Source organism: Tachypleus tridentatus, chromosome 3, assembly GCF_004210375.1.
Source record: "Tachypleus tridentatus isolate NWPU-2018 chromosome 3, ASM421037v1, whole genome shotgun sequence".
Classification (NCBI taxonomy): Eukaryota; Metazoa; Arthropoda; class Merostomata; order Xiphosura; family Limulidae; genus Tachypleus; species Tachypleus tridentatus.
The window spans coordinates 109736222-109749873 of NC_134827.1; the positions used below are offsets into that span (position 1 = coordinate 109736222).

A 13652-nucleotide genomic window follows, 5' to 3' on the forward strand; every position below is an offset into this window, starting at 1 on the left:
GAAGTTTTATATACTTTATACACTAAGTGAGGACCGGGACAACTGAAGTTTTATATACTTTATACACTAAGTGAGGACCGGGACAACTGGAGTTTTATATACTTTATACACTAAGTGAGGACCGGGACAACTGAAGTTTTATATACTTTATACACTAAGTGAGGACCGGGACAACTGTTGTTTTATATACTTTATACACTAAGTGAGGACCGGGACAACTGAAGTTTTATATACTTTATACACTAAGTGAGGACCGGGAAACTGAAGTTTTATATACTTTATACACTAAGTGAGGACCGGGACAACTGAAGTTTTATATACTTTATACACTAAGTGAGGACCGGGACAACTGAAGTTTTATATACTTTATACACTAAGTGAGGACCGGGACAACTGGAGTTTTATATGCTTTGGAAGAAGAAACATAGCATCACTAAATTTATGAAGTACAAAGCTATGCAACAAACTGTCAAAACTCGCTTCTTAGCTCGTGAGCCCATAGACTTATCCTATCAGAGGAGATCCTTCTTCTCAAAATAACATACTGTCCAGTTAAAAAAAAAAAAAATCATTCAATTTCACTTACTATAAACTACATATCGAATATTTCTCCCCGGTGGGATAGCAGTACGTTTTAAACTAACAGCGCTAAAATCCGAGGTTTGATTCTTCACGATGTACACAATAGATAGCTCAGTATGACTTCTCTAAAACAAACAAATGTACAAATAAAAATTGCACTTTCCTTTAAAGAAACATACGGGTATTTTCTTGTCTAGATGACGTAGTAAGCTATCATTATTTATGAGCACATTTGACAAAAGCCAACCCTTTGGTATCAAAATATATTAAATAGATTTAAAAGTTCTCCAAACGAAGCTATTTATCAAAATATTTGTTATTTCTGAAAATCGTGAGTTAAAGAAGATAATACAATCAGCTAATGGATATTCCATCGTGTGCAATTAAGCACGAATCTACACATTGGGTTACTAGCTGTGTTTACCGCTGGAAATCGAATCCCGGATTTTAGTGTTGTGCATCTCTTAACTTTCCACTGTCCGAACGGGAAAGTCTAAGAATGAAATCAATAAAAGCACACCTTTAACACCTGTAACATCTCTTTACACCCATAAGACGCAAGAATAACTACAGTCAGTAAGAGCGAATGTGACCTAGTGGAAAGCAAGTCAGAATGTGAACCTGAGGGCCCATGATTTGTATACCGTTCATGCTGAAATCGTGCTCTGAGCTTTGGAGTACAAGTGCTGATGAAATTCCACTATTCGACGAGAATGACCAGAGATATGTTGGTGGGTGCTTTTGAATAGCCCATGTTCCTCTAATCCATCAGTTCAAGACTGGGAACAGATGGTGAAGATAGCTCTTTTGTAGTCTTGCACAAATACATGGAAGAAATAAATACGGCCAGTGATGTAATGAGAGGAGACCAATGTCGCCATCTCGTGGCTGATGAGTGCATACAAGCTTATTAGTTACTAAGTACACATTTAAACATTTAAACCTACGATCAGATATTTTATTTTTGGTAACATTACGGATGAGATAATAAAAACATCAGATGACAGTTACCATTGATGGTGAAGTGGTATCATATAGACTGTTACCAATGATGGTGAAGTGGTATCATATAGACTGTTACCGTCAAGGAGAATGTGAAAATTATATCTACCATATATAATAACAATTTCATAAAGGTAATTTTCTCAAAGACAACACAACAATAGATATATAGTCTTTGAACAGACGGCACCAGAGGGCATTTTCTTGTAAAAGTTACCAATGGAATTCAGTTGGATTACAATAATGATAGGTAAAATAACATAATTCAATCTTAGGTAAAAGAGGCAGTGATATTATTAGTTTGTGAAAGTGCAGATAGAGGTCATCAGTGTGGTAATACCACAATTTTAAATTAAAGTTCTCTAATTCAGTACAGTTTCCAAAGTTATAGCGTTAGATGTAACACACGTTCATAAAGATACAAATGTCTACTGACAGTACGTATCCGTACTACAGCACCGTACTCTACCAGTACTTGATAACTAACAAATGGAGGTGTACACTACCTTATTTTAAATAACAAAAAACTGGACAAACGGCCTTATATTTCTATATTAATAAAGTAGGTAAACAGCATGAGAAAATTATATATGGACCACATACCTCCAACTCCATCACAGATTCATACATACCTGGTATGATGGTAGATGAATCATACTCACTACATCCCTAGCCATCATCAGATTCATACACACCTGGTATAGTGGTAGATGGACCATACTCACTCCATCCCTAGCCATCATCAGATTCATACACACCTGGTGTAGTGGTAGATGGACCATACTCACTATATCCCTAGCCATCATCAGATTCATACACACCTGGTGTAGTGGTAGATGGACCATACTCACTATATCCCTAGCCATCATCAGATTCATACACACCTGGTGTAGTGGTAGATGGACCATACTCACTATATCCCTAGCCATCATCAGATTCATACACACCTGGTATAGTGGTAGATGGACCATACTCACTACATCCCTAGCCATCATCAGATTCATACACACCTGGTATAGTGGTAGATGGACCATACTCACTACATCCCTAGCCATCATCAGATTCATACACACCTGGTATAGTGGTAGATGGACCATACTCACTACATTCCTAGCCATCATCAGATTCATACACACCTGGTATAGTGGTAGATGGACCATACTCACTACATCCCTAGCCATCATCAGATTCATACACACCTGGTATAGTGGTAGATGGATCATACTCACTACATCCCTAGCCATCATCAGATTCATACACACCTGGTATAGTGGTAGATGGACCATACTCACTACATCCCTAGCCATCATCAGATTCATACACACCTGGTGTAGTGGTAGATGGATCATACTCACTACATCCCTAGCCATCATCAGATTCATACACACCTGGTATAGTGGTAGATGGATCATACTCACTACATCCCTAGCCATCATCAGATTCATACACACCTGGTATAGTGGTAGATGGACCATACTCACTACATCCCTAGCCATCATCAGATTCATACACACCTGGTATAGTTGTAGATGGATCATACTCACTACATCCCTAGCCATCATCAGATTCATACACACCTGGTATAGTGGTAGATGGATCATACTCACTACATCCCTAGCCATTATCAGATTCATACACACCTGGTATAGTGGTAGATGGACCATACTCACTACATCCCTAGCCATCATCAGATTCATACACACCTGGTATAGTGGTAGATGGATCATACTCACTACATCCCTAGCCATTATCAGATTCATACACACCTGGTATAGTGGTAGATGGACCATACTCACTCCATCCCTAGCCATCATCAGATTCATACACACCTGGCGTAGTAGTAGATGGACCCGTCACGCAGCACTTTAGTGCGAGAGTTAGGCACAGTTTCACTAAAGAAGAGCACGTGCTTGCTGTTATGAAATACAATGTCTGGTTTCCATAGAAACTTCTCGGCCCCGCACGGGAAAGTTCTGAACTGCTCATCTCCACTTATCAGCTTTTCCAGATCCAGACGTCGGTCCTTCCACGCTATCACAAGGTAAGCGTGCATGCGGAACTCCTGCGTGAAGGTAGATGACGTAACACTGGTCCATTACAGCCGTTACTACCGTATAGTACGCAGCACATAAATCACACAGTGACACTATACTTACAATACACTTTTCGTACAGTAATTAATGATAGGTTTCAATACAAGCATGTATGCTTGAATGTTGTTTAATATACTTTAATATTCTTAATTAGACACTGACGCACAACACATTCTGTCGTAAAGTTGGTTAAAACTGAAAGAAAGTCGAGAATGTCAAAATAGTAATTACCAACGATTAACGAGTTATTAGCTCCAAACTCGCGTCCTAAATGTGTCAAAGATAGTCCTTAACACACGTCCGAACTGTGTCATTCAGTGAGCTCTAAATACGAGTCATAAATATATATACAGCGATCTCTAAACGCGTCCTTCAGTGACTCAAAACGAAACGTATAAATCATTGTTTAGAAACATGCGAATCCGATGCTGCATAATTTTAAACAGATGTTTAAAGCGTGAATCGTTGAAAGTAAACAGTCATTCAAGTTCTATTGTTATTTTCTCCTATGGGTTATATGGAGCCAATTAGTGTGTGTATGTTTTTTTCTTATAACAAAGCCATATCGGGCTATTTGCTGAGTCCACCGAGGAAAATCGAACCCCCGATTTTAGCGTTGTGAATCTGTAGACTTGTTGCTGTACCAGTGGGGGACAATTAAAGCCAAAGCCAAGCACATATCTTGGTTACACTACAACTTTCACACAGTAAAAACTTTAATACGTGGTTCAAGGTTTATTACACGGTCATAACAATGAGGACCAGATAACCTGTTTATCATTAAAGTAGAATAAAGGACACAAAAACTATAAGACATCATGACATTCGATACCACGTGCACGAAGATTGCAGATGGTGATCTAATCCAACCTGATAAAAAAAATGACACAGTCTCGCGGTTGCGCGTGCTATAATAATGCCCTTTCGGTAGAGTTTGGAATTAGCTTTAATTTTGTACCCCAATAAGTTATATTAAATGGTGCATTTTGATAACACTCGTCAATTTGTTACTTTATCCTTCTATGCCACAAACGAACTTCTAAGTGTCGTTCGTTAAAATCTGTTAGCTCTGTTTTCTAAAGCGAAAATAATAGATTGTTTACAGCACACTCAGCCCTTAGTGTAATCTCACAAACTAACAAGACAGAACGGTGCGGATAGTTTGTTTTCTTTTACGAATTTTGCGCAAAGCTACACGAGAGCTATCTGCGCTAGCCGTCCCTAATTTACCAGTGTAAGACTAGAAGAAAGGCAGCTAGTCATCACCACCCACAGCCAACTCTTGGGCTATTCTTTTACCAACGAATAGTAGGATTGACTGTTGCATTATAAAGCCCTCAGAGCTGGAAGGGTGAGCATGTTTGGTGTGAAGGAGATTCGAACCCATGACCCTCAGATTACGAGTCGAGTGCCTGAACCACGTGGCCGTGCCGGGCTGGATCGCGACGGAAGTTCTTAGTTTATACCACGACATTAAACAACGTAACTTTATGCTAAAGAGTTTTATTGGGTGTTGGTTCAAAACAGTCATAAATAATTTTAGAACATCTGTCAACGACATTGGAACAGGACTAGATAAAGTTCGGTCTTCAAACCAAAACAGGCCCGGCATGGTCAGGTTTGTTAAGGCGTTCGACTCGTACTCTGAGGGTCGCGGGTTCGAATCCCCGTCACACCAAACCTAGTCACCCTTTCAGCCGTGGGGGCGTTATAATGTTACGGCCAATCCCACTATTCGTTGGTAAAAGAGTAGCCCAAGAGTTGGCGGTGGGTGGTGATGACTAGCCGCTTTCCTTCTAGTTTTATGCTGCTAAATTAGGAACGGCTAGCGCAGATAGCCCTGATGTAGCTTTGCGCGAAATTCAAAAAGAAACAAAAAACAAACGAAACCAAGACAGTCGAATGCTTGATCAAATCAGGAAAACTGGGAAGTCTGTAATAAGACAACTGAAAAATCACAGCTGGAACAAGCAGTTATCAAAGTTGGGAAATTAGAGATGTGGAAATCGAACAGTTCAGAAAGCCAAGCTAAGGGAAACCCATGACTGAAAACAAGAAATCAGAAAGATTAGAGGAAAACCATGCAATTGTCACTCAGAAAATACTCAAAACAAAAATTGTATTATTTATTGGTTTTTAAATTAGGCCAAAGAGCAAACTGTGAGGCGTTGTGAAAGTGTTTTATATATATATACACACACACACACAAAACTGACGTATCATAAACAGTATAATTTCTCTCTTTATGGGGAGCATCTATATATCAATATCATAATAGAATTAATCGATAAAATACCATTTGATGTTCTGATATTCCATCTATTTCAAGGATTTGTAGAGAGACATAGACTTTGGTCGGCTTGTCTGGAAAAAAATTCCAAGTAACAAAGAAATATTAAAAAAAAACGTATGTGAAACAAGACGGTTAATGTTGATTCTAGAGAAAAACACGACTCAAACAAGTAACTCGTGTAATCACCAGTTTTATTTACTAAGCTTGTGAGTGTGCTACAACAGAGATGACAGTCTTACACTACCAGAGTAAAAAGCACTGAGCGTATATTTCAAACGCAACTATAAAGTGTCTCATACCGAGAGATACATTATGGTGTAAAACAGTTTAGTCTTATTGTCTCAGAAATTTAAAGTGTATTTAAGTATCAGCATGTGAAGATTTGGGGCTCATGTTTCGTGTTTATGATTGAACATATTAGTGTTCAGTGGTAATCAGCTGTGGTTGAACATATTAAATAATAAACATAATCACCTGTAGTTGAACCTTTAAAAATGTTTAACGTTTAGTTTTTATTCGTGTAAAACGAGGCTACTTTATCAAATAAAAATAGAATAAATGGATCACGTGGTCACTGATTTGACACCTGTCTTGAACCCGCACGAAACATTCCACCAATTAAGTTATAGCAATAACATACACAGCTAGAAAAAGATATACAAGTTTTTAAAGCTGGTATGAATTGATGTTATCAGCTTTATCCTTATACGTTTTAAACAAAATCATACAATCCATATTTTATATTAAAATATTAATTTCAGGACTGAACTATGCTACAAGCCACCTACTTCTTGCTAAAGTGTATCATAACTAAAAAAAAAATTAAAAAATGTTGCTTCTTCGACTGGTGAAAAAAAAAGGTACTACAAAAAAATTTGATTATATTTTAATTCTTACCAAGAACAGGCGGAGGTTCACATGACAGATATGTGTCTGGAAAAATATTTTTCGAGGTGTTACTATTGTCACATCTATAAGAAAAAGAATTTTAAAACTAATTTGATGCTTGCCTATGCAAATATTAACTGATATTTACTGTATAAATAAATAAATATTTATTATTAATAACACATCGCGTTGATGAAGTGTCACGAGAGCAAACGTTAACCCTATTTTAGGATAAAGTTAGGTTACATTTAAATTCAGGCTTAACATTGCACTTACCAACAATACTTTTTAATGGCATACTTAAGTGTCATAGTAATTAATAGAGCATTTTAACAAATATTTATGTTAAGTAGATTTTGTATAATAATAGATAATTCAAAAGATTTTCATATTTTATATTTATCTATTTAGTTTATTTCAATTGTGAAGTTGAAATTTTCTGATAAAAAATGTTCGGTCAAGTTGAATTAAAATATTTTTGAAAGTTTAAATGTACGTGCGAAAAGAAAAAAAAATCAAAAATATACCATATTTTAAGACAGTTAATATATTAATGTATTTAATATATATTTATCAAATGACAAATATTTTCAATTAATCATTTTAACTTTCCATTTTATACCTGCAAAGTTATATTTGTACTGTTAATATGGCTACCGAATTATAAGGAAAGAAAACATTAGCATTCATTTCAAATAGTGGCTTTTATGCCATAAAGCTTAGAAATAATATTATTACTAAGTTCCGTGTATTGCACTATGATTAACATTTATAGCTCCCTTTACCCACATACTTAAAACAGTGGGTTTGAAATTTTTCCGCTTATATAATAACCTGAATTTCATTTGTATTACCCACACCATTACACCTCTTCTAGCTGTTTTAAACTTTGCAAATATTGGAATAACAGAAAAAGTTAATTAATTAACGTCATTTCTTTCTCTTAGTTTTAACCTATCGCCAACACAAGTAAGACAGAACTGCGATCATAGACCCATATCGCAGAATACCAGTAATTACTGGTGCATAATATGTGCTCTAAGAATTGCTAGATAAAGCTATGTTTGCTTGTGTGAATTTCAGATAAGCAGTTATCAAAGTGGTTCTTGCTCACAATATCACAGTTCTTTAACATGTTTGACATGAGACAGTCGAATTAGAGTCACAGGATAACATCTGTTGTCTTGTCTATCGAAAGGATTCTAGTAGTCCCATGTTATTTTCCACACTGGACTCCTTGAGATAATGACCACACAAACCAAAGACCGGTTTCGATGTTGTTAAAGAACGCATCAGTCCTCTAATACAGCTAAGCCTACTTTTGAATCATCTGATCATAGGGCGGACCACAGATCAGACTTTAAAGGCCCAATATGGCACACATATTGGGAACAACTGATTTCTGATTTCGGTATATTACTGTAACTATTAGACCATGTCGACAGATGTCTCTGCACAACTAGTCAAAGTAATGTTTGATAATAAACCCTGACACATGTCACGCGCCAATGTCACGCCCTTTTGAAGTCCACGGAGAAATAAAAATGACATGCACAAATATATGCATTTATACAATTCAATCAATCACGTGATAGGTCATATGATCAATTTTTGTCCAATTAGAGAAAAATTAGTTGATAGTATAACGTTACGCGAACGTTTCTCTTTCAGTACTTATTTTCTATGTTCATTAATATTTTTTTCATTAATGTTATTAACTTACAAGAGAAGTAAAAATGATTACATGACAAATAATAAAACAAGAACATTTAAGTAATTACCTTATTTCTATTTCATCGCCACAAGACCAATATATCTTCAGACAGGTCAAGATAGAAACGACCAAAACATTCAAGAGGCCCATGGTTTGTTGTCTTCGCTGGTTTTGCAAACATAACCAAATTAAAAACTGGTAAGTTTTAGAGAAAGAACATCTGGCGTAAGTCGTTGAATATTGATAGACATTATAACATATGTATAAAGCTAAAGAGAATAAAGTTGAGTTTATTGGATGGTCTATATAGCGTTACAACGTCTCTACTTTCTTTTCAGTTAACGTCTTTTTTTTCTTTTTCCTTAAAAATATTCGAAATGTATTATTATACTCGTCGTAAGATCTAATATGGCTCAGATAAGTCTTGAATATCATACGAAAACCGTCAAATCAATTTCAGTGAGTGATAAATTGTGGTAAATTTAAAATTTATTCTGTTCTCCAGTTTTCTTTCTAGTTGGCTCGGCTTAATCATCTTAAAATATATAACTCATCTTTATTGAAGCACACCTGACGAAGAGAAACCTAGTCATTGTAGGCGTAGCAATTTTATGATATATGCAAAGATGTTGTTGTTTTGAATTAAGCACAAAGCTACACCACGGGTATTGAAACCCGTTGTAACTCCGCAGACATACCGCTGAGCCACTGGGGGGAAAAACGTAAAGAAAGAACCAATTATTTTAAAGACCACAAGTACGCACAAGTTTAGGCTTAATTATAAGTTGTTTATAGTTTAGAACACGTAAAAAAGTTGAAACACTTCTGTTTGATGGTCCTGTAAACATTGCATTTTAAGTTAAGGCTTAACAATGAGTCCTTTAAGATTCAGAACATGTAAATAAGTTGAGAAAAATATTCTGTTTGAGAAACTGTTAACATTACGTTTAAAGTCCAAACTTAACGATAAGCTGTTAATATTTAGGACATGTGAACAAAACACAATATACTTATGTTACGTGGTTTTGAAAACATTGTATTTAACGTTTAGGCTTAACACTAACCTGTTTACGATTCGGAACATGTAAAAAAAGGTGAAAAACGCTTCTGTTTCGTGGTCTTGTAAACATTGTGTTTCAAGTTTAGGCTTAACAATAAGCTGTTTACAATTAGAAAATGTGAAAATAGGTGAAAACACTTCTGTTTCGTGGTCTTGTAAACATTGTTTCAAGTTTAGGCTTAACACTAAGCTGTTAACAATTAGAAAATGTGAAAAAATTAAATATACTTCTATTTTATGGTCCTTTAAAACATTATGTGTATATCTTCATTTCATATTTCCGATAAAATATAAGAATTTTAAGTAGATTTATCGTTAATCAAATATTATTTGGTTCTTAGGCCTAAAAACATATGTTGCGTAGCATAACTGGAATTAAGAAACAGATTAAAGAACAACGAGTGATATATTTTTAAGCTTCGTGTAATTTTAACTTAGTGTTTTCTACAATATTCCACCATCATACCCTACCCATATGTTCCTCAACAGATCTACAAATATGCCTTCCAGTACCACTTTCCTAATAGATCTACAAATATGTCTTCCACTTTCCTAATCTTCCTATCTTATTTATTTTTGTCTGTTTGTTTCAAATTTTGATCACAGCTACTCAAGGGCTATCTGCGCTAGCCGTCCCTAATTTAGCAGTGTAAGACTAGAGGGAAAGCACCTAGTCATCATCACCTACCGCCAACTCTTGGGCTACTCTTTATCAACGAAAAGTGGGATTGACTGTAAGATTATAACTCTTCCACGACTGAAAGAACGAGCATGCTTGGTGGGAAAGAGGGATTCGAACCCGCGACTATCAGATCATAATTCGAGCGCCTTAACGACCTGCCCATGCCGGTCCCTTCCTATCTTATCAAAGGTATTTTGAAATTTTAAACGTGTAGTTCGAAACCAGCCTCGTTTCCTTCACAAAATAATTCAAATGAAGCTCGAACTTTCTTTACTTTTTATACATAATTTGAGGATTCTTCGATTTCACATTCACTACTGTTCCTTCCGCTTTAAACTAGAGTGCTTATTCTGTCTTTCCAATCTTTTGTTTCACACTATAATTTCTTCACTCTTTTCTCTGATTTGTTGTTTATCCATCATCTTAACACTTCCATGTTCTATCTATCTTTTGAAATGTTAACACATTTTTCACTTTGACTCTCTCGTAATTATCAGTACCTTTCTCTCCAGCACAGATAAACAACAGTATGTCAAACCTTCCTAAACACCCCACAGAATAGCACAGATAAACAACAGTATGTCACAACCTTCATATACAACCCACAGCATAGCACAGATAAACAACAATATGTCACAACCCTCCTAAACACCCCACAGAATAGCACAGATAAACAACAGTATGTCACAACCTTCCTAAACACCCCACAGAATAGCACAGATAAACAACAGTATGTCACAACCTTCATATACAACCCACAGCATAGCACAGATATAACAACAGTATGTCACAACCTTCCTAAACACCCCACAGAATAGCACAGATAAACAACAGTATGTCACAACCTTCCTAAACACCCCACAGAATAGCACAGATAAACAACAGTATGTCACAACCTTCATATACAACCCACAGCATAGCACAGATAAACAACAGTATGTCACAACCTTCATATACAACCCACAGCATAGCACAGATAAACAACAGTATGTCACAACCTTCCTAAACACCCCACAGAATAGCACAGATAAACAACAGTATGTCACAACCTTCCTAAACACCCCACAGAATAGCACAGATAAACAACAGTATGTCACAACCTTCATATACAACCCACAGCATAGCACAGATAAACAACAGTATGTCACAACCTTCCTAAACACCCCACAGAATAGCACAGATAAACAACAGTATGTCACAACCTTCCTAAACAACCGGCAGCATATATTCTGATCCTTAATTTACCATTGTTCTGTCTTTGTAAAAAACAACAAATATATTAACATCCTCTTACGGTAAGTAAAGAGCCTTTTTATCCCTTGTCCCCTCTTTCATCACATAAATGATAAACTATATATCCCTCTTTCACTACATAAACGACATACTCTATGTCTCTGTTCACCATTGTTCCCTCTTTCACTACATAAACGACATACTCTATGTCTCTGTTCACCATTGTTCCCTCTTTCACAACATAAACAATATACTCTATCTCTCTGTTCACCATTGTTCCCTCTTTCACTACATAAACAATATATTCTATCACTGTCTTCTCCATTGTTCCCTTTTCCACTACATAAACGACATACTCTATCTCTGTTCTCCATTGTTCCCTCTTTCACTATCTAAATACACTTACCTACGACTTTACCTCAGAGTGGATCCTGGATTTTCTACTCAGTTATTCCTAGTTATAAAATGGGTCTCTTGTCTTCCTAGAAGTTTCGTAGGTTACGTTTTATCACGTAAAATATGTTGGGGAAAATAATACTCTTGATTTATTCATCAATCAATACATATATTAAAGAGAGACATTAACAGATCAGTTACGATGTTGGGAACCACCTACAAGAAAGCTGACAAATACTGAAAACATAAAACTCGCTAGTGGAACAAAAATTCAACAAGTCGATCATTTTAAGTGACATGCGCTTTGGAGGATTAACAGCTGGCACTGAATAAAGTGCCACTGTAGAAAATTGTAGAGACGTCGATATTTTTATATATGATAGCATAAGCTGTGTAACAAAATAGCTTTTAAACATTAAATTTAACACTAACGACCAATAAATACACAATAACAATATACTCTATTGATGAACGGACTCCCCCTGAATCAATAAATAATACATCAGCCCGATCACTTGCTATTATGTGAGTGGTGATACATAGGTGTCATTATTGTAAACGAGCACGTGGTTTTTGTTAATAGGTGTATGCATATACAAACATTGACCGATTTGACTGAGTAGTATTAATATTACATTTCTCACAAGTTGTCTCGCTATAAAATTGCTGTAATATTTATAAATAAATAATAAGAATTGTTACGATAAAAATATTCAACAGAGAATTTAACATATATTAGTTGATCTGATCCAGATCCTTCAAATTTAACATCTATTAGTTGATCTGATCCAGATCTCTCAAATTTAACATCTATCAGTTGATCTGATCCAGATGCCTCAAATTTAACATCTATTAGTTGATCTGATCCAGATCCCTCAAATCCGATGGCAATGAACGGACTAGTATTTCATTTCTTAGATGAGACTTCAACGGTTGTGAAACTAAGCCTAAAATCAGAGAGTTAAAAATACATGCAAATTGCATTTTTTTCATACTGGATTTACACAGTACTTACAAAATATGTATTGAAATTTCTTATCATCTCCAACTCTAAACGAGAGACTATCAAATAGTGCTTTCTAGCTGTTACATTGATTGTGTTGCAGAAAAAAACCCAACCAAATACACTTGTTACTTCAGCCTAATTAGGTGGTCTCGCCATCTATGTACAGAAAAGAAAACCATTTGACAAATTAACTTTATTTTTTGTATCTTAGAACGACTGGTATGGGTATTAACACTTTTATTGATAAGGAGAGAACAACGTTTCGACCTTCCTAGGTCATCTTCAGGTTAATAAAGAGTTTGAAACTGGCCTTCGCCGGAGACATGTCTCAGAGACGAGAGCAGGGGCGTAGATTTTTTAAACCCGATGGGGGGTGGAATGATTTTTGTAACCACTTATGTGAACTGTTTAATTTACAAATTGGTAATCTCTGATTACGTGAACCTGAAAGCTGTAAACATGCAGTCACAGAGTTATCTTGTTACCACGATACTTCAAAGTTTCCATGTAGGTTTGTATAAGTGAGGTGTTGTAAACAGTTTTCAAAATGTTAATAGAATAATAACAAATGTGTCACAAATTAACTGCTACATGAATTTATTCCTGCACACTGCACAGTATAAAAGATGACCATTATACTTGACAAGGTTACTAATAACTTTCATTGCATGAATTACGTTTTCAAATATTAATAGAATTAGTA

The 13652-nt window shown here is 35.7% G+C and overlaps 1 protein-coding gene across 3 annotated transcripts in view; it reads right to left on the bottom strand.

The window, feature by feature from the left end:
• LOC143247736 (gamma-aminobutyric acid receptor subunit pi-like) overlaps positions 1-13652 on the bottom strand; it is a 61344-nt gene that overhangs the window by 28550 nt on the left and 19142 nt on the right. The window contains exons 1-5 of one of the 3 annotated variants that reach the window (XM_076496161.1): positions 11954-12282; positions 8640-8737; positions 6868-6941; positions 5974-6041; positions 3414-3646 (exon numbers count right to left, since the gene is read on the bottom strand). In XM_076496161.1, coding sequence (XP_076352276.1) covers positions 3414-3646; positions 5974-6041; positions 6868-6941; positions 8640-8722 — 458 coding nt within the window. In that variant the 5' untranslated portion in view covers positions 8723-8737; positions 11954-12282. Of the gene's footprint in view, positions 1-3413; positions 3647-5973; positions 6042-6867; positions 6942-8639; positions 8738-11953; positions 12283-13652 lie in introns of those variants that run through there. The other 2 variants (XM_076496159.1, XM_076496160.1) reach the window with 2 other exon arrangements.